This window comes from Ovis aries, chromosome 15 (assembly GCF_016772045.2).
Source record: "Ovis aries strain OAR_USU_Benz2616 breed Rambouillet chromosome 15, ARS-UI_Ramb_v3.0, whole genome shotgun sequence".
Taxonomy (NCBI): Eukaryota; Metazoa; Chordata; class Mammalia; order Artiodactyla; family Bovidae; genus Ovis; species Ovis aries.
Window position 1 is genome coordinate 73,166,300 of NC_056068.1, and position 20,462 is coordinate 73,186,761.

Consider the following 20,462-nt stretch of genomic DNA (forward strand, 5'->3'; position numbering starts at 1 on the left):
AGTGGGGGCTACCCTCACGGTGCAGGAGCTTCTCACTGGCTTCTCCTGCAGAGCACGGGCTCTAGGCACATGGGCGTCAGTGTTGCAGTGCTTGAGCTCAGCAGCTATGGCTTGTGGACCCTAGAGCACGCAGCTCCAGTAGTTGTGGCACAGGGCCTGGGGAATCTTCCCCAACCAGGGATCGAACCCATGTCCCCTGCATTAGCAGGGCGATTCTTTTCCACTGTACAACCAGGGAAGTCCAGTAGAATGAGCTTTGCCACTAATTCTGTGTGTGTGTGTGTGTGTGTAAAATCTCACTGGGAATTGCTGGCATAGAAGAGTTTTGTTTTTTGTTTTATTTATTTTACAAATTATTTTGTAGCTGGCCACTTTATTGAACTTCCTTATTAGCTTTGATGGGTTTTTAGTTGATTTTCTAGGATTTTCTTAATAGAAAATCAGTGGAAAGCTCTTGGATGTCTTTTCAAATACTCTTCCTTTTTCTGTTTTCTTATTAATTACTGCTACTAGTTTCTGTAGGTTTTCTTCCTTTCTTTCCCAAATTATCAGATTGGGGTGCTTACTCTATTTTTGGATGATAATTCTGTGTATATATCAGAGTAAAATTAAAATAGGAGATTAGAAGCAGTTGAAATTTAGAAATATTTGCGGTCTCAGTAGATTTCATCTCTAAGATTTTTAGTAAAAACTGGCTACATGCTTTTTCTTTTCAGTAGCTGAGATATGTTATCAGGTTTCAACTTAACATTTAAGGCAAATGTCAGATTTTTTTATTTAGTGGAATTATTCAAGAAAGAAAATGTTTTATACTTCCCTAAGCCACAAATACCCGGAGGCTTAAGGATTTTAATAAAATCCTGTTCTATATATACGTAGACTAACTGTGTGAGTGTGTGTGTGTGAATAGAATTTCATAGGTTTTAATTCTTTTAAACAACACTAAAAACAGTATGCTATTTCTCTGATACTGCCTCCTCTAGGATGTAAAGCTTAATTATCTTATCTTTGAATATGGTCTGAACATAGTGACTTGGTTCTAATGCATAGGCTATGAGATGGGGACGATAACTTTACAGTGGAGAAACCTGGAAGACCTCACCTTTAACTAGGGAATCAAGGTGAACTTCCCCTGTAATAAGTCACGGAGATACCCACATGTGTCCCCAGTTATGAAGCAAAGAGAAAGGCACGTCATCTGTGTAGTATTCTCCAAAATCCATAACCTCAGTCTTAACAGTTAAAGAACCTCAGACCAACCAGACTGAGGGACATTCTACAAAACTCCTGACCACATTTGGCAAGGTGTTAAGGTCATGAACTATAGGGAAAGATTGAAACTGAGGAGCTGTGGCAGCCAGAAGCAATGCAGGGTCCTGGATAAGATGCCGGGTCAGAAAAATGACCTTAGAAGAAAACTAGGAAGATCCAAAAAGAAAACAAAAGTCTTTGGCTGAGTCAATAGAATTAACCTAATTCTAACATCTCAGTTTGGATCATTGTACCATGGAGATGAAAGAGACTAACGTTAGGAGAAGCTAGTGAGGGTATTCAGAACTCTGTTCTACTGTTGCAACTATTCTCTAAGTCAAAAATTGTTTCAAAATGAAAAGTTCAAAAGAAAGCGATTACAAGTAGGCCTGGTAAATAAAAACATTTTTTATATTTATCAAAAAATTGTAAAGTGAAGTCTGGCACTGTTACCCGAACAGATGTCTGTGGCTTTATGGAAGGGTCAGTGAGTGGTGGGTGTGAGCGCCTCAGGTGCTGGGATCAAGCAATGGAGATAATGGGACTGGAGAGACTGTGGTAGGTGCCGGAGAAGAGCTTCCGGGGGCACTAGGGACAGGTTCCGGTGCAGGATGCTGGTGTGGCGAGGGCGAGTGAAGTAGCTTTTTGAGTACAGAAGTGAAAAAAAGCACTCTCATGTTTTACGGAGGAAGGCATTTCAGCTCAGTTCAGTCACTCAGTCGTGCCTAACTCTTTGTGACCCCATGAACTGCAGCACACCAGGCCTCCCTGTCCATCACCAACTCCTGGAGTTTACTCAAACTCATCTCCATCGAGTTGGTGATGCCATCCAACCATCTCATCCTCTGTCGTCCCCTTCTCCTCCTTCCCTCAATCTTTCCCAGCATCAGGGTCTTTTCTAATGAGTCAGTTCTTCACATCAGGTGGCCAAAGTATTGCAGCTTCAGCTTCAACATCAGTCCTTCCAATGAACACCCAGGACTGATCTCCTTTAGGATGGACTGGTTGGATCTCCTTGCAGTCCAAGGGACTCTCAAAAGTCTTCTCCAACATCACAGTTCAAAAGCATCAATTCTTCGGTGCTCAGCTTTCTTTATAGTCCAACTCTCACATCCATACATGACCACTGGAAAAACCATAGCCTTGACAAGACGGACCTTTGTTGACTAATGTCTCTGCTTTTGAATATGCTATCTAGGTTGGTCATAACTTTCCTTCCAAGGAGTAATCGTCTTTTAATTTCATGGCTGCAGTCACTATCTGCAGTGATTTTGGAGCCCCAAAAAATAAAGTCAGCTACTGTTTCCCCGTCTATTTCCTGTGAAGTGATGGGACCGGATGCCATGATCTTTGTTTTCTGAATGTTGAGCTTTAAGCCAACTTTTTACTCTCCTCTTTCACTTTCATCAAGAGGCTCTTTAGTTCTTCATTGCTTTCTGCCATAAGGGTGGTGTCCTCTGTGTATCTGAGATTATTGATATTTCTCCCGGCAATCTTGATTCCAGCTTGTGCTTCATCCAGCCCAGCATTTCTCATGATGGTCTCTGCATATAAGTTAAATAAGCAGGGTGATAATATACAGCCTTGATGTATTCCTTTTCCTATTTGGAGCCAGTCTGTTGTTCCATGTCCAGTTCTAACTGTTGCTTCCTGACCTGCATATAGGTTTAAGAGGCAGGTCAGAGGGTCTGGTATTCCCATCTCTTTCAGAATTTTCCACAGTTGATTGTGATCCCCACAGTCAAAGGCTTTGGCATAATCAATAAAGCAGAAATAGATGTTTTTCTGGAACTCTCTTGCTTTTTCGATGATCCAGTGGCACTTAAATGTAATTAAATTAACAAATGATTTAAGTAAAGAAAAAAATGGTGTGCTGATAAATCCTCGATATGTTGACCTCTTTTGCTTCAGAAATCTCTTATTTTAAAGCAGATAAACCCTATTTATTATTGTTCGTTGGACCACTGAGTAAAAGTATCAAATGTCAGTGAGCTTCTTCTTTAGAAAAACTGACAGCTTGGGCCTAGTACATTTTTATAAAACCTTCAGTCCTTGAGAATTGCCCCGAGGGACTTTTGTTGATTTTTGTTTTTTTTCCTCTCCCTGTCTATGTTGGCAGTTAACTCTTTGGTTTATAAAAATGGAGTCAGCAAAAGAATAAACAAGAAGCCAGTCTGGCAGTAATCTCCACTGGGAATCAGGATACCCTGATTATCCCTCGACCTCACTGTTGTGTGTGTTTTCAGCTGCCAGGCGGAGGCTGTCCATGCCTGTCTCCGTTGCCTCCAGGCTGGCCGTGGGGTTAGCCGCACCCCGGAAGTGAGGTTAGCAAGAAGGGCACTTGGCTCCCTGCTCGGGCCCCTCACCTGCCCGGGAAGGTGACGGGGAAGAGAGCCCGTGTGACCCTGCAGAGCTTGCCGTGTACGAGGCTCTGGGGCTGTCATAGGAATGCTCACTGGCTCCATTCGTCACAGCAAAGAAACGAAAAGGAGCTCGTCTGCCGGTGGTACGTTAGTGCTTGGAAAGCCTCGGAATCCCTTTGGAAGTTTTCAGATTCACCTTCAGACACAGCTTTGAAAAATTAATCCATGAGGCGTGGAAATATTTTCCAGCCCTTCACCTGAGATAAATGGATCTGTCAGTGCGGTGAGCTGAGAGAAAATCTCCTGGCCTCAGATCCCCCGGAATCTCCCAGGTTGCTGCTCAGAGGCAGAAAGGCTTCTGCGGCCCGAACGGTGCAGCTGTTTCTCAAACTTCCAGAGGGAGAAGGCAAATGCTTCATTTAATCTGCCTCGGTTCTCTGTGCTTATTCAGTCTGTTTTGTTGTTTTTCATTAATTTGTGAAAGCTCTTAGCCACTATTTCTTTAAATGTATCTGTTGCCTTGTTTCTGAACCCCCTCTCTGGAACTCCGGCTCCAGGTACTGTTAGGACCTTCTATGTGGTTCTAGAGTTCTTGGACACTATTTTCTTGTACTCTTTTTCTCTTTCATTTCGGTTTGGATCATTTCTTTTTTATTTCCAAGTTTACGACCGCATTTCTTTCCTCTGCTCTGTCTAGTGTGCTGATAAGCCAGCTGAAGAAATTCTGTGATACTACGCTTTTTATTTCTAGCATTTTCATTTGGCTCTTTGTTTACAGATAGTTTTCATCTGTCTGCTGAATAAGCCCATCTGTTCATGCAGGTTGCCCACCTTCTTCACTAGATTCTTTAACATATTAATTATAGTTATTTTGAAGTCTCCATCTGGTAGTTCCAAATATCTTGGCCATCTTTCAGCCTAGTTCTATTGATGGGTTTATGTTGTGACAGTGGATTGTTTTCTTTCATATTTTGTTTCTGATAAAATTTAATTGAGTGATGGACTGTGTTAGAAAAACAGGTGACCTAAAGTAAATGTCATGTCTAGCAGTGGGCAGACCTCTTCTGTGAGCCATTCGCATGGGAGGTTGACTCAACCTAGCATATAACAAGAATGGGTCTGGGTTTTTCTGTCGCTGGACTTACCTTCAACACCACTGACTCCAAATGCTGCCAGTGGTCTCCTCGTTCTTGTGTGGGGCACAGGATACTGGGGCTTTTCTCAGAGTTCCAGCTCCGCCCTCTGCTTCCAGCAGGCGCTGCCCACCTGCACTACACAGGGAGCCATGCTCCCGTCAGCGGGTGGGTAGACTTCTGTTGCCTGTATGTGGTGCCAGACCTGCAGTGGGCCAGGAGGGTTCCGTTCCCCTGGTCCGGCCTCAGTCTCGCAGGCTTCTTTGCTGGGGCCGTGGCGGGGTGGAGGGCTTTCTCAGTGTTCCTGGGGCAGCTGGAGTCTGCCCTTTGTCTGTGGGGGTCTGGGGATGGAGGGAGTCTCCTACCCCTCCCCTGGGAGCAGAGGCTTTTACTTCCACCCCAGCCATAGCTATGGCCTGCTGGGAGCTGGAAGGGTTTCTGCCCTCCCAGTACGGGACAGGCTGCCTGTCTCCTCCTCTCCCAGAAGCCGAGGATCTGCATCCACCTTTGGGGATGAGGGCTTTTCCTGCTAACCCCCCAGCAGGTAGAGATTTGGCTTTGGATGAAAAAAAAAAGATTCGAGAAAGGAACATCTTTCTGGTTTCTTCCCCTGCCCCCATCTTTCTCGAGAGCATCCAGCAGAAAAGAGCTCGAAAGTGAGTGCAGATTCTGCTTGTGTCCAGAACTCCCAAACTGCCCTACTAGCCCACACTCAGTTTGAAGAATCTGTTAAAATGTCAGCTGGTTTTGGCGACTGCCTTTATGGCAGCCACCCTGCCTTCTCTGCTCTTCCCGAGCTGGAGTTGAGTGTCCATGGCTCCTGGATGGCACTCTTGGAAATTGGGTGTCCCTGATTGCCTTCTGACCGCAGCTCTCCCACGCGCCCAGGGCAAGTTACAGTGTTGGTGATGTATCTGGTGGCTTTTTCTCATTGTTACCGTAGTTTCCAGGTTTCTTTGTGACTTTCTAGATCCCAAGCAGAGGCAGATATTTTATTTTGTGACCAACCAGTGGGTGGGGGTGGGGGAGTAGAGTAATATTGGGGTACCTACTGATCCACCGTTAACGTGTTTGGACAGCGTTGCCAGTTTTCATTAGAAATGTCCTTTTAATATATTAAAACGAAGTCTGTTGGTGTGGGTCACATTCAGGAGATTCTGTTGGAAAGGGCAGTGCGCAGCTGGCTGCTGATGAAAGGGTGTTAGAGACTCGTCACTGTGCTTGGGATGCAGTCGCCCTTGGACTACTTTGGGGTCCTGGGGTTCTTCTGTGTAATTTCTTCATGGTTAGAGATCCTGGACACTTCCAGGTCAGACTTGCAAGGCATAGTTCTAACTACTGATTCTCTCGTGGTCTATACACACACAATATAAGGGACACCCATGATCCCATTTCCGCCTTGCCATTTCACCTAGAAACAAGTTTTCCTTTTTTTTCCCCCTCAAGTCCACTTCCTTCCCCCCACCATCTTTTCCCTTTTAAAATTCTGCATGCAAGAGGTGATCCTTTTTATGAAATGACGGTTTTCCTCCTTTAAGGTCATGGGCTGGTGCTTAGAAGATCTGGAGGGTTCCGTGAGATGCGTGTGGTGCCTGTGAGGGAGATGGATTTGTTCTTTCAACAAACATTTGACTGTCCACTCCTTGACAGGTGCTGTGCTAGGGGCTGCAAGACCAGTGATGAGCAAAACCAGATGTGTCCCTACTCTCACGGTCTGCAGAGAAGTGCTGGCCTCTGCCTTGGAAGCTTAGAGATTCAGGTAGAAGAGACATGTTAGTGGGTGAGATATTTTTCAGTATTAAGGTCTGTCATCCTTGTATTTATTTTTATTATACCTACCTCCCTTCTCTGACCAGTTGGATTCTTTCCCTGGCTTCAAGAATTGAAATGAATGGAGTGTAACCTTAGAATCCCTTCTGTCTCTCCTCTTCCCCCATCTCCCTCCCCGCCCCCAAATCGCAGGGAATGTAGTATATACTGTAAGTGACCTCGAGGGGCAGGATGGGTGCAGGTGTGGAGGAGATGTTCTGATTATCTGCTCTGCACGGGGCAAGGAGCTTTACAAACCTCATCTCACAGAACCTGCAGCTCCAAGAGAAAGGTGGTGTGGTGTCCATCCCATAGATTCAAAAAATAGAGAGGGTTAAGCTGCTTAACTCTCTTGCTTTTTCCAATGATCCAGCGGATGTTGGCAATTTGATCTCTGGTTCCTCTGCCTTTTCTAAAACCAGCTTGAACATCAGGAAGTTCATGGTTCATGTATTGCTGAAGCCTGGCTTGGAGAATTTTGAGCATTACTTTACTAGCATGTGAGATGAGTGCAATTGTGCGATAGTTTGAGCATTCTTTGGCATTGCCTTTCTTTGGGATTGGAACGAAACTGACCTTTTCCAGTCCTGTGGCCACTGCTGAATTTTCCAAATTTGCTGGCATATTGAGTGCAGCGCTTTCACAGCATCATCTTTCAGGATTTGAAATAGCTCAACTGGAATTCCATCACCTCCACTAGCTTTGTTTGTAGTGATGCTTTCTCAGGCCCACTTGACTTCACATTCCAGGATGTCTGGCTCTAGGTGAGTGATCACACCATCGTGATTATCTGGGTCATGAAGATCTTTTTTGTACAGTTCTGTGTATTCTTGCCACCTCTTCTTAATATCTTCTGCTTCTGTTAGGTCCATACCATTTCTGTCCTTTATCGAGCCTTCTATTTCTGCTTTATTGACTATGCCAAAGCCTTTGAGTGTGTGAATCACAATAAACTGTGGAAAATTCTGAAAGAGATGGGAATACCAGACCCCCTGACCTGCCTTTTGAGAAACCTATATGCAGGTCAGGAAGCAACGGTTGGAACTGGACATGGAACAACAGACTGGTTCCAAATAGGAAAAGGAGTACATCAAGGCTGTATATTGTCACCCTGCTTATTTAACTTCTATGCAGAGTCCATCATGAGAAACGCTGGGCTGGATGAAGCACAAGCTGGAATCAAGATTGCTGGGAGAAATATCAATAACCTCAGATATGTAGATGACACCACTCTTATGTCAGAAAGTGAAGAGGAACTAAAAGCCTCTTGATGAAAGTGAAAGAGGAGAGTGAAAAAGTTGGCTTAAAGCTCAACATTCAGAAAACGAAGATCATAGCATCCAGTCCCATCACTTCATGGGAAATAGATGGGAAACAGTGGAAACAGTGTCAGACTTTATTTTTGGGGGCTCCAAAATCACTGCAGATGGTGACTGCAGCCATGAAATCAAAAGACGCTTACTCCTTGGAAGAAAAGTTATGACCAACCTAGATAGCATATTCAAAAGCAGAGACATTACTTTGCCAACAAAGGTCCATCTAGTCAAGGCTATGGTTTTTCCAGTGGTCATGTATGGATGTGAGAGTTGGACTGTGAAGAAAGCTGAGTGCCCAAGAATTGATGCTTTTGAACTGTGATGTTGGAGAAGACTCTTGAGAGTCCTTGGACTGGAAGGAGATCCAACCAGTCCATTCTGAAGGAGATCAGCCCTGGGATTTCTTTGGAAGGAATGATGCTAAAGCTGAAGCTCCAGTACTTTGGCTACCTCATGCGAAGAGTTGACTCATTGGAAAACACTCTGATGCTGGGAGGGATTTGGGGCAGGAGGAGAAGGGGACAACAGAGGATGAGATGGCTGGATGACATCACGGACTCAATGGACGTGAGTCTGAGTGAACTCCAGGAGTTGATGATGGACAGGGAGGCCTGGCTTGCTGTGATTCATGGGGTCGCAAAGAGTTGGACATGACTGAGTGACTGAACTGAACTGAAGCTGCTTAATGGAGAAGGCAATGGCACCCCACTCCAGTACTCTTGCCTGGAAAATCCCCTGGACGGAAGAGCCTGGTAGGCTGCAGTCCATGGGGTCGCTAAGAGTTGGACACGACCGAAGCAACTTCACAGCAGCAGCAAGCTGCTTAAAATCATGCAGGACATTCATCACCATGACTCTTTCTCCCATATTGTGCTTGCTTCCTTTAAACACTTGTTATTGCTAGTCCTGTTGGCTTTATGTTACTGAAAATCAAAGAAATTAAACCACAGTAGCAGTTTTAGTTTGAAGTTTGTATTTGCTTGAGATAGTTTTAAGTTGGCCCATTCCTTGCCTTTTGCTTCATGATTCTAATGTTTGAAAGTGTCATAGGACCGTAGTTCCCATGCTTTGAAATGTACTTTTACAAAATTACTGTGATACCGGTTTCATGAGGAAAAGTTAAATGCTTTGTTGGAGGTTGTTGTATGACCTTTTCGTATATGACTTAGCTTTCAGCTGTGTAGATGCATAGAGTAGAGCGTGTGGGGAATCTGCATGTTTGTGGAAGAATCCCTCATTTCAGGTTTTCAGGTAGAGATAAGTGTGGCCCATATTGATGGGGGGGGGAACCTCAAAACAAAATGAGTGTTTGCATTTAGCTCACTGGATGGGAATGGTGGTGCTTTCGTGTATTGAACAGAGCTGAAAATTCCTTCCTCTCTGCTGAAAAGTGGCCTAGGCTGAGTCCTGGGGGCGCTGTAAATTATGCCTTCTAAATGCTGCAAGGTGTTAAAGAGGTCCTGCAGAAATAATTAAGCCTGTGAAGTTCACTTATCCACAGGCCAAGACACTTCAGCTGTGATTATTGGCAAGGCTTGCTTCCTTTCCAAGAGAACTGCAATTTGGTGGACAGGATGAGATGATTTGAGACATCTTAAATCAGAGTCTCTGTCCTACACTTGTGCCTCTGGCTGGTATTCTAGGTGGATTTGTTCCCAGTCATTGTTTCATGTAAATCCCAAATGCTGCTGTCTCCACTGTGATTGAATGTGAACGCAAAGCTTTGGAATGCTTGAGTTTGAGTGTGGTGTGATTTGAAATTAAAAAAAAATGACGATGAACCCATTTGGGTAGAAAAGGAGGTAAATATTTAAGCTGTGTTTGTGTGTGGGCTCATGCATCTTGGTGCCTTGGTAGAGGACCATTTCCTTACTCTGTGCTGGTACTCTTTATATTCTAGAATGAGATAGAAGGTCTGACTTTAGAGTTAGGATTCACGGGTTGGATTGGTGACTTTGCCACTTAATAGCTCAGTTTCTCGCATATAAAATGAAATTTGTATCTGCCACCCCACCCCCAAAAGTTGACAGACTTGGTTATAAAGAGCAAATGAGATCATGGGTACAGTAGTGCTTTGCAGCAGGCAAAACTTTCTATCATTTGTAAGGATACTAATGAGAAAAAAAGCCAGTTTCCACAGCCAAGAAATTCACAGTGTAGCTGGAGAGAGAAAAGTGGTCATCTGAAATGCCTGTAAAGCAGTGTTAGAACGGTGCATCAGAGAACTAAGCCATAAGGTAAAGGCTGTGAATGGGGTGGGATGTCTTAGTAAGGGAAGATTGTTGATGTTGGGGGTGCTTAGTAAAGATTTCACAGAAAAGGTAGGTTCTCTTAGGCCTCATGAACTGTAGATGCTTCGGCTGGACGATGGGAGGGGAAGCAGCAGCGTGGCTGAGCAGGAAGGAGACTGGAGTGAGTGGAGTGTATCTATGAAGTAGCAGCAAGCAGCCAAGAGGCCCCCCTGGCTGTACCCAGATGGCAAACCGCAGGACGGCTTAAGTCAGATGCCCCTGGAAGCTAAATCTGTTTCTGATTTTCTCTGAATAGGAGAAATTCTCATTGTGATGCTTTGCCTTCTCCTTATTGTTAGTGGAAACAATAGTTGTCATATTACTCAGAAGTTATCCAAGGCTTTAACTAATAGAGGACTTGTCCAGGAAACCGACCCAAAGTCAGTAAGTCTAGACTAGAAAGTGTCTTTTTTTCCTCTCCCTATTTTGGTTATGCTTCCAGTTTCTCATGCTAAACTTGGATATGTTCGGCCCCCATGCATAAACGCAAACAGCCTCTGATTTTGAGTGGGATCGTAGGCTGAATGAAGCTGGAGAGGTCATCGGCATCAGCATCCTGCTTTCCTTAGGAATCGAGTTTAAACTCTGCTTGGATAAGAAACTATCTTCTTTCAGAAGACTCTGACAGAGTGGCTGTTTTGGGAGTAACCCTCCTGTCAATAAAAGAAAAAGAAGTACAGAAGCTCATTATAATAGATGAAACAACTGTTCAGAGAGCAGCCAGGACTTGAGGGACAATTCCTGTGAGACAGGAGCACCCTGAGAGGAGCTGCCTGTTCACTCTGACACCATCCCCCAAGGACTTCTAATTCACAGTCCTGGGTATACCGGAAACAGCAGCCCCATAGGGCTGACAGGTTGGGGTTAGGGAGTTCCCAGAGTATGTGGGATTTGAAGGACAAAAGTCTCAAGAGAAAGGGAATCATGGGGAAATAAACAAAAAATGAGTGTGCAGTCTTCCATTAAGGTCTTTGCCAACTCCTAAGGTGCAGGCGATCCGAGCAAGACTCCTGGAGTCCCTGCAGAAAGAGGCAGCTGGGAGCCTAAGGAGCTGTGCAGCTATTTCAGCAACCATATATAGCGCTAATGAGACAAAGGTCCATATTCAGGGCTGGCCAGGATGGAGGGGTCCTGGGAAACACCCCAGGCTTTAGTTGAAGGCCCAGAAGGCCACACCTTCAGACTAAGGGCAAGCTGAAAGTTAGTCCTGACCAAAGTTGAAGCTGACAGGATTAAAGTGGTCTGACTGCATTCTCTGTGCCTGCCAGCAGAACGTGTTATATTCTTAAGAGAAAGATAATCTGGATTGTCCAGAATCTCCATAATTTTTAATGCAGAATATTGGTATCTAATAAATTAAGATGCAAGATAGAAATTGAAACCAAATGACCAAAATGAAGAATAAAAAGAGATGGCAGAAAGAGACTTAAAGTTTATTCAGATATTGGAGTTATCAGTCAGGAACTAACAATACTCAATAATATAGAAGTAAAGAAGGAGGATTTCAACAAAGATACAAAATCTTCTTAGCCAAGTGGAATTCTGGAAATGAAAAATATAAGAAGTGAAATTAACAGTTCAGTACATGGGTTTAATAGCAATTTATAGACTTACACACACAAAGAATGAAGGATTATTGGAAAAGGAAAAGGATTATTGGACCAGAAGGAATATTAGTAGAAAAATACACAGATTGAAGCACAGAGAGGAAAAATATAGAAAAGAGAATAAGAGACATACAGGACATGGTGAAAACATGTACATACATGTGTATTTGGAGTGGTAGAAGAGGAGAGTGTGATTGAACCAACATTTAAAAAAATACTGACAGAGTTTTCTAAAAGCATCAGGAGACATAAAGTCACAGATTAGAGAAGCTATACAGTTCTCAGTAGGATAAATACAAAGAGCTACACTGAGGTACATCTGTGGACCTCTGTGAACAAATAAAATGAGCAAACACTTAACTGTATCAGAAATTACATTAAGTATAAATGGGCTATATGTACAACTGAAAGCCAAAGATTTTTAAATGGGATAAAATATTAAAATCCACTTATATCTTTTTATGAGAGATAATCTTTAGACAAACTTTAAGGGCAGAAATTTGAAAGTAAAAATTTTGGAAATAAACACACATACACACATGCATACAGGCAGAGAACAATCAATAAAGGTATAGAATATTTAGATCGTACTAAATAATCAATTTACTCTGCTTGACAATTGTAAAACATTACACTCATCAACAGCAAAATACTCTTTTTAAAATGCACATATATCATTGACAAAAATAAACAATGTGCCAGAGGCCATAAATCAAGTTTAAATAAATTTCAAGGTTTTGAAATAACATGTATGTTCCCTGACTACAGTGCAAAGTAGAAATCAGTAACAGATAAATATAAAATCCAAAAATGTTTGGAAATTAAACCGTATACTTCTATTAATAAATGCCCTTTGGGCCAAAGAAAGTATTACAATGGAAATTATTTTTTTTTACCTAAATTATAATGAAAATGATATGTAAATATGTGGGATGCATTTAAAATAGTACATAGAAGTAAATTTTTAGCTTTGTATTTATGTATTAACAAAGAAGAAAGGTTGAAATATCTAAACTTCAATCTCAAGAATCTAAATGCAGTATGGATTAAAGTCCCCCAAAACCAAAGAAAGTAAAAATAAAAGCAGAAAGGAACAAAATAGAAAAAAAGTTAGGTGAAGAATTAAGTAAGTAAGTAAGATACCACACAGTTGCACTCATCTCACACGCCAGCAAAGCAATGCCCAAAATTCTCCAAGAAGGGCTTGAACAGTATGTGAACCGAGAACTTACAGATATTCAAACTGTATTTAGAAAAGGCAGAGGAATCAGAAATCAAATTGCCAACATCTGTTGCAGAGAGTTCCAGAAAAACATCTACTTCTGCTTCATTGACTATGCTAAGCCTTTGACTGTGGGGATCACAGCAAACTGGAAAATTCTTAAAGAGATGGGAATACCAGACCACCTTGCCTGCCTCATGAGAAATCTGTATACAGACCAGGAAGCAATAGTTAGAACCGGACATGGAACAATGGACTGGTTCCAAATAGGAAAGGAGTCCGTCAAGGCTGTATTTTGTCACCCTGCTTGTTTAACTTATATGCAGACTACATCATGAGAAACGCTGGGCTGGATGAAGCACAAGCTGGAATCAAGATGGCCAGGAGAAATATCAATAACCTCAGATATGCAGATGACACCACCCTTATGTCAGAAAGTGAAGAGGAGCTAAAAAGCCTCTTGATGAAGGTGAAAGAGGAGAGTGAAAAAGCTGGCTTAAAACTCAACATTCAAAAAATTAAAATCATGGCATCCGGTCCCATCACTTCATGGCAAATAGATGGGGAAACAATGGAAACAGTGACAGACTTTATTTTCTTGGGCTCCAAAATCACTGCAGATGGTGACTACAGCCATGAAATTAAAAGACGCTTACTCCTTGGAAGAAAAGCAGTGACAAACTCAGCATATTAAAAAGCAGAGACATTACTTTGCCAACAAAGTTCCATCTAGGCAAGACTACAGTTTTTCCAGTGATCATGTATGGATGTGAGAGTTGGACCATGAAGAAAGCTGAGCGCTGAAGAATTGATGCTTTTGAACTCTGGTGTTGGAGAAGACTCTTGAGAGTCCTATGGACTCTCAAGGAGATCAATCCAGTCAATCCTAAAGGAAATCAGTCCTGAATATTCATTGGAAGGACTGATACTGAAGCTGAAACTCCGATACTTTGTCCACCTGATGCAAACAGCCAACTCATTAGAAAAGACCCTGATGCTGGGAAAGATTGAAGGCAGGAGGAGAAGGGGATTAAAGAGAACAACATGGTTGGATGGCATCACCGACTCAATGGACATGAGTTTGAGTAAGTTCCGGGAGTCAGTGATGGACAGGGAGGCCTGCCTGCTATAGTCCATGGCATCGCAAAGAGTCAGACATGACTGAGCTGAGCCGAAGAAAAGCAACAAAATGAAATGGAAAAGATTAATAAAATTGATAAACATCAGTAAGACTGATCAAGTACGAAGGGAAAACACAGCTGATCAATGTCCGGAATGAAATGAGAAGTATTGCTACAGATTTTATAGGCATTAAGTAGACATTAATGTACGTTTAGTCCAAACATTTAACAGATTAAAGTGAACAGATTTGTTGAAAAATACCACCTACAATACTGACATGAAAATAAGCAGAATCTTACGTCTGTGAAAGAAAATCCATGATTTAAAATCGTTGCTCACCCTCCCCCACCCCCCAAAAAACCTGAGATGGCTTTTTTGATGACTTCTCAGTCTTTCAAGGCAGAAATAATGCCAAACTCGCCTAACATTTCTCAAAGAATAGAGCTTTTCCTACTCACTTTTCAGCTCCTTTTATGAGGCCAGCATAACCTGAGACTGAAATCCAATTTCAATATTACAGTGTTCAGCCAAAGAGGTCCGACATAGAAGAGTAAACACCGTTTGGTTCCATTAATATGGAATTCCGTAGTGGGCTAGCAGAAAGCAGAGTAGGGATTACTCTTGGAGAGGTGAGATACTGATGGGGTGCAGCAGAGAGGACTCTCCTGGGGTGCTGGAATGTTCTATATCTGGATAGTAATTATAAGAGTGCTGAATGTACTTTATGTGCACTTTAGTAGTAATATTCAAAAAAAAGACTGTAAACTTGACGTTTCATCCCCACGTCATTTCTTTTACATCTAAATTGAATTCCATGTGCGGTGCCTGTGCTCATGTCCCGTTTTGACTGCCTTGGATGAAAGCCCACTCTGATGGGCTTGCCTTGCACAGCGGGCAGGCTTTTGCCTTGGGCTTGCTCTTCTTTGAGAATAAGGAAATGACCCCGACCCAGAGGTGCCTGCGATGGAGCCTCTAGTTCTTCCCTCACGCAGTGTGGTTTTCTTCCCAGGCACGGTGGTTTTGGGAAGCATACTTCCAGTCAATCGAGGCCATCGCGCTGGCCACCCTGCAGATCATCAGCGATCGGGTCTACCCGTACGCCGCCATCTCCTATGAAGACTGGAATGACCCTCCCGCCGTGGTGAGTAAATGCTGGGGTGAGCCGCGTCAGGCACAGGCCAGCTCATAGGACGATGGAACCTGTACTAAATTTGTAGAGGTGATTTAAGTTTGAGCTTTCTAAGATATAAGAGTGTGCTAGAATGTGTGGGACCCAGTAGGACCCGTTTTGGTCTTCCCTGTTGGCTCAGATGGTAAGGAATCTGCCTGCAGTGCGGGAGACCTACGTTCAGTCCCTGGGTTGGGAGGATTCCCTGGAAGAGGGCATGGCCGCCCACTCCCGTATTCTGGTGCAAGGAGAATCCACCTGCCAGTGCAGAAGAGGTAAGAGGCACGGGCTCGACCCGTGGATTGGAAAGATCCCCTGGAGCAGGAAATGGCAGCCCACTCCAGTATTCTTGCCTGGAGAATCCCGTGGACAAGAGAGCCTGGCAGGCTACTGTCCCTGGGGTAACGAAAGAATAGGACACGACTGAAGTGACTTAGCACACACGCACGCAGGACCAGTTTAATTTTGAAATGATGACAAAAGTAACAAATACTGAAGCAGCAGTTTGTTCTAAATGTGCTTAGGAAGACAGTGTGTTTGTTTATTGCAGAAATAAATTGGGAGGCCTTGTTGGAAATGGAAGACTTCCTGATGGCTTTTGCAATGGTAGTGCTGAAGTCTTGAAAAGATTCTCTAAGCAGTTTAGTGATGGCTTATATTTTGAGCACTCCCTCTTGTGCTTTATGCTAACTAAGTGCTTTACATGGATGTCAGTTAACATTCAGGCCCGTGGTAGGGGACATCATCAGCAAAAATGATAGAGAGGCATTAGGGATTGCTCAGGGTGGGGAGACCCCTTGGTCCTTCCAGCAGCAAGATGGGGTGGGCAGATGCTGCTCTCAGAGCTTCGTCCTTAATTGCAGGAGTCATGAGGCACCTGTGGCCTGGGAGGGACAAGTACCTGAAGCTGTGGGGGGCACAGTCTCTGCTCTGGGGCACACCTGCTGTCTGGCTCCGAGACCCCGAGCCCTCCACGTGAAAGAGCTAGGTTCCTCTCCACTGAATCATTGCTCTTCTCTCTGTGGCCAGCCATCCTTGTCTCCTGACTCTACCCGCTCTTAACAGTGCTGTGTGCTGCCATCTGGTCAGCCTTCTCTTTCCCTCCCCACCTCCCTCCCTCCTCTCTTCCTCCCGTCTTTCTTAAGGGGTTATTGTGTGCCAGCCCTCTACCAGGTGCTGAGAAAGCAGAAGAGGAAGCCAGGCCCAGCCCTCTGAGGAGCTCAGTGCTAACTTGGGAAGCCCGGAAAGAAGGGTGTTGTAAGAGTTGTCCTGCAGTGGAGCTGCGGGTGGAATGCCCAGGGAGCCCCGGGCGAGGGCGGGCGGTGCTCCTGAACGGGAGTGCCCGAGAGGAAGTAAAACGGTCAAGGCAAGCGAAACAGTACCAGGCATCTTTCTGTTTTCCTTGAGGGAAGATTTCCTTCTGCCCATCTCTTCCCTTGACTTCACTGCCAAAGGTAACCTACCAGAATGTTTCTGTTCCTGTATAGACGTACTGTATAATTTTAGAATACAGATGGGGTCACACTATGCATATTATTCTCAACCTTGCCTTTTTTACTTTAAAACTAAATCGTGGGGTTACTTCCATTTCATTCTGTATAGGGATACTTCAGTTTTAAGGACCGCTAGAATCACGTCTCGGCCTTTTGGCTAAGATCATGCGTTGAACCGCTGTATATGATCCCATCGCTTAGGTCTATCTTACAGGCAGGTCTGTTTTCAACAATAATAGGGGGAATGCATATTATTGCATCCACCCATCCTTTCAGGTGTGTTTGGACATAAATGTGTGAATATATCTGTAGAATTAATCCCAGCAGGGACATGACTAGAAGAATAAGCACACTTTAAATGTTGATCAGTCAATCAGTGAGTTCAGTCGCTCAGCCCTGTCTGACTCTTTTCAACCCCATGGACTTGAGTGTTGATAGATACTAACAAATTGCTCTTTCAAAAGACTACAGCAGTTTATAGTTCCACCAGTAACATTTTGGTTATTCTGGTTCTCCATGCCTTCAGTAACCCTGAGTACTTGAATTTTTGCTCACTTAGAAGGTTGATCTCTCTCTCCGTTGCTCCCAGAATACAAATATAAATGCTATTTGAACTGCGATGGGTCACCCTGATTTTTAGATTGTTTTTGGCATGTATTCGTTCAGTGGGTATTTCCTGAGTGCCTGTTTTGTTCCAGGCAGTGTTCTTGGTACTTGAGATATGTCAGTCAACAAAGCAGAGAAAAATCCATTGCCACTGGGGAGTTTACATTGCAGTAGGTCTTGCTATCTGGAAGCAAGATTTGTCTTCCTAGTAAAATTTTAAAGCTTTCTTTATACAGGTCCTTTACAAGTCTTGCAAAATTTTTTCTTAGGTGTTTTATCATTCTTACACTCTGATAAAGGAATTCATGCTTTCTGACATTTTAGTTCCTAACTGATTACTTTTGTATGAAGACATTGTTGGCTTTTATATATAAACTTGTAATGCTCAGACTGAGTTCTGTAATTGTTTGACTTTTTTCAAGTTGATTCTCTTGTGTCTTCTAGATGTACAGTGATACCTACAAATGCTAATTATTCTTTTCTCTAACACTTGAACCTTTTGTTATCTTTTATCTAATTGCCTTGGCTGCTGCTTCCAGAACAATGTTAACTGACCATTATTTAATGTTGTTAAGTGTTAAAAGAGAAGGGTGGGTGTTGTGTGAGAAAGGGGGAAGTTAGGTTTCCCCCTCCCCCAGCTTACCTCTGGTTCTCTGGAGGACAGAGACTCAGGCAAGTGAGCGTTAGATGTGATACAGGGAGGGGGTGGGCCAAGAATGATGAATTTTGGGGTTTCTGGTTCCATCCAGAAGGAGCAGCAAATTCAGAGGTCAGAGGGACAAGAGAGCATGGCGGCTTCAGGAACTTTGAGGGGGTCAGTGTGGCAGGAGTGAAGGGTTTGTGAGGGAGACGCAAAAGGTGGAGCCTTCCGAGGGCCCAGATCGCCAAACCCCTGGCATCTTAAGGGAGGTACTGGAATGTTTCCGGTGGGTGATGGGAGATCAGCGGAGCACCTCCACAGGAGTCATGTGGTGAGATTGCATTTTGGGTCATTCTGACATCAGTGTGGAGGGTGATTCTGTTGTAGGAGCTCAAGGCCAAAGGCAGGAGACTGTTTCAGGAACCCAGGTGAGAATCAGTGGAGGATAAATGTGAGAATCAGGGAGGATAAATGTGAGCGATGGGGCTTTCCTGGTGGCTCAGTTGGTAAAGAATCTGCCTGTCGTGCTGGAGACTGCCTGCAAGACAGGAGACCTGGGTTTGATCCCTGGGTCAGGAAGTTCCCCTGGAGAAGGAAATGGCAACCCAGTCTGGTATTCTTGCCTGGAACATCCCATGGACAGACGATCCTGGCAGACTATAGTCCATAGGGTCGCAAAGAGTTGGACACAACTCAGCGACTAAACCACCACCAAATGTGAATGAAACCAGGGACCACCGGCCGTGCTAACTGGGAAGGCGTTTAGGAAGAGTGAGGAGCATGGTGTTGTCTGTCCAAACAGGGAGTGCGAGTGCACGGGCGTTGCGGGCCAGGGTGGCGTTGGAGTCCAAACATGGTCTGGCAGCAGGGCCTTCGGCAGCCCAGCGCCAGGCCTCCTTTCTAGCCTGATTTCCTTCTGTCCCTTTTGGGGAGCACTAGGTTTCTGGCTCCACAGCGCTGCCCTTCCTGCGTTTGCTCTCTGCTTTTCTCTCCCTGTGCCCTTGTGACCATTACTCCGTTCACTGGGCGCTGTTCTTCACCATCACCTCTGGTCTTAGGCATTTTATTCGGAGGCCCTGGCCACGTACCCCTTTCTCCATGAGATTTTTTCCTGGACCCCTTATAGAAAGTGATCTTTCTTTCTTGTAAATCTTAAAGCATATTATCTGTTTCTTTCCTGCCATTTAACATCCATAGAAGTACAGTTTCCTATAAAATTTTAAGTTTCTTAAGGGAATTTCTGAGTTATCTTGGTATTCCTTATAATACCTAGAGCAATTTAATTCAGGTAGGAAGCCCTTTATACATAAAGAAGGAAGGAGGGATTGAGGAGGATGGAATTTGTGAACCATCCACAGCTCACTCACATGCTGATGTGACAAGCCTTTATTTTATTTGACCTTCATGTTATTGGGAAGGTGAGAAAAGCGAAAGATTCCCTCTCACCCCTGAAGCAGACCTGGTGAGGCTCGCAGAGCCTGATGACTCGTCCAAGGTCACGTAATGGGCAAGTTGCGTAAACAAGCGGGAGCCCAGGCCTTCTACCCACAGAATGTCTTGACTGGCTTACGGAGTTTTATGGGAGCCATTGAGCCTCCTCCGGGCTGAAACATTTCCACTCTTCTGAGCATATGGTACAAGCCTGAGACAAAGAAGATCACATCTGTTGCTCTGCGGGAGAATTCATACAGGTGGGATAATCATGACCCAGCTAGAGAATGTGGAGACAGTGGGCGCTTTCCTGTACTTTTATCTAAAGCTCCAAGAAAAGTGTATGAGGATAAATGGTTGAGATTCTGGTCTCTGTCTTTCGTAAGAATACAGACTAGGAGAAAATAGTATATGAAGTTTTATAGTTTTGAAATAGGCATATTTTAATTGAGGACAAAGCAGAATGCTGGACTCAATTTGGGAAAGAAGATGAGTATAAAAAGCATAGATCTGAATAAGCAACTGGAAAATATATTCTTTATTTATTTATTTTGCTTTCTTAAGGGGAATTTAGTGTTTACCACATTCTAGGAGCTCAGGTGATGAGAGCCCTGATTTAAAGCTGTAGGTTATACATTTCTGCTTCTTCAGTGAAAGCAACTGACAGAAAGCCTGAATAGTGTTGATTTATTTATAGTTAACTTCCCCCCACCGCCCCTTCAGAAATACTTAACCTGTCCTCGATGTGGTTACTATGAGCCCAGCCTGCAGGGGAGTCTCCCCTCTAGATTCCATCAAATTTACCATATCAGGCACCCCGAGGTGGGAGTCGGTGTGGATCTCAGTCAGTAAATCAAGGGTTGGCCTGGATTTTTCAAAGATCTGCAGTCAGGGCCTCCAGCTATGCTCTGAGCTTGCTCAGCTGGAGAGGAGGGCTGAGAGCAGAGAGCCTTTTTTTGGCCAGATGCCACTGCCTGAGTTTAATGTTAAAAAAAAGAAAAGGCTTGTGT

At 43.9% G+C, this 20,462-nt stretch overlaps 1 protein-coding gene across 4 annotated transcripts in view; it reads left to right on the forward strand.

Annotated features, from left to right (window-relative positions):
* EXT2 (exostosin glycosyltransferase 2) overlaps positions 1 to 20,462 on the forward strand; it is a 141,787-nt gene that overhangs the window by 48,340 nt on the left and 72,985 nt on the right. For 3 of the 4 annotated variants that reach the window (XM_042233378.1, XM_027979639.2, XM_027979641.2), the window contains one exon: positions 15,124 to 15,255. The exons of the other annotated variant lie outside the window; for it this stretch is intronic. In XM_042233378.1, coding sequence (XP_042089312.1) covers positions 15,124 to 15,255 — 132 coding nt within the window. The remainder of the gene's footprint in view (positions 1 to 15,123; positions 15,256 to 20,462) is intronic. 4 annotated transcript variants of the gene reach the window in all.